Consider the following 1,324-nt stretch of genomic DNA (forward strand, 5'->3'; position numbering starts at 1 on the left):
CCAATCTCCTCCGAAAAGCGCGCCGTGTCGAGGTAGTCCTTGTCGTCGGTAAAGTCCCGGAAGAGGAAGCCGCTCGTCGTCTTCATCCGCTCGTTCTCGAGCTGCCACAGGCGGATCTGGTCGACGACGGTCGGGGGCAGGACCGGCTTGTTGGTCAGCGCGGCGGTGCGGTGCATCTGCTCGTGGGCGTGGGCGGAGAGGTACGAGATGATCTGGTCGGCGGTGATGCCAAAGTTGATGGCCTGGCGGATGGACGCGCGGGACAGGCGGCCGGCGACCATGTCGGGGAAGCGCATGTTGAGCTTGGCGAAGAGGGCGAGCACGGCGATCTGGAGGGCCGACTGGGTGTATGCGTAGAGGCGGTAGTTGGTCTCGATGACGACGCTTCCGGCCTGCTCGCCGGTGCCGCCGCCGCCCAGGAGGCCGAGCGACTGCTGCGACGTCTGGGCCGATTGGGTGGCAGCCGCGACGCCCTCACTAATGGTTCGCAAGCTGTTTCCTCCGCTCGTGAGGGTCGTCGCTAGCCGGGTCGGGAAGAACATGGAGCGCTTATGCTGGGGGATGTAGATGAGGCCGAAATCGACAAGTGAAGGAAGCATATTCCTCCGCTCTTCCGTCAGCGCATTCGTGTCGTATGCCCGCCCCAGCTCCAGGCTCGCCAGCATGAAGAGGAACGACAGCATGTCGACGGGGTCCAGGCCCGAGGATTTGTTGTTGCCCAGGACTTCCAGCCACATCAGGAGGAGCGTCCAGACCTGTGCGTTTGCCTCCTGCAGCAGAAAGGTGAAGCCGGCCTGAGTGATGCCTAGGCTTCCGTTTGGTCGCCTGTCGACCAGCTGGCCTGCGATGAGGAGCTCCTTGACGCCCTTGTTCGGCCCTGACCCTTCACCCAGGCTGCTCTTGTAACCGACGCTGGACACGACAAAGTGTAGCACGTCCTCCCACTTCTTGCGCGCGTATCGATCGAGGAACGGTAGGTCAATTTCGGGCGGGACCATGAGCGATGAAGGCACGCCAAATGAGTTGTGGTTCCCGCCTCCGGTGAGGGCCAGCCGCAGCGACTTCTTGAAGTTGGACATGAGCTGGATCTCCTGCGGCTTCTCCTTCGACGGGGCGGAGATCTGGACAATGTGCAGGCTTCGCAGAATGGATAGGGACTGGTCTTTCTTCCTGCGACGAACGTTAGACGGGCGAGTGTGGCGTGCGACATCAGCGACGAAGAGAGGGACCGAACCGCTTGGCTTCCGGCTTGACCCATGCGTCGAGGTCGGCGAGCGTCATGGGATGAGGGAGGAAGAGCATTCTCATGACAAAGGTCTTTGCG

The 1,324-nt window shown here is 62.2% G+C and overlaps 1 protein-coding gene across 1 annotated transcript; it reads right to left on the minus strand.

Moving 5' to 3' along the window:
* BBK36DRAFT_117518 (transcription factor tfb2-like protein) lies at positions 1-1,324 on the minus strand (the record flags this gene model as incomplete). The annotated part of the gene is made up of 2 exons (XM_024895958.1): positions 1,235-1,324; positions 1-1,170 (listed from the first exon to the last, which is right to left on the minus strand). Coding segments are annotated over exons 1-2 (1,244 nt in total), but the record flags the coding sequence as incomplete, so codon positions are not given.

This window comes from Trichoderma citrinoviride, assembly GCF_003025115.1.
Source record: "Trichoderma citrinoviride strain TUCIM 6016 unplaced genomic scaffold BBK36scaffold_361, whole genome shotgun sequence".
Taxonomy (NCBI): domain Eukaryota; kingdom Fungi; phylum Ascomycota; class Sordariomycetes; order Hypocreales; family Hypocreaceae; genus Trichoderma; species Trichoderma citrinoviride.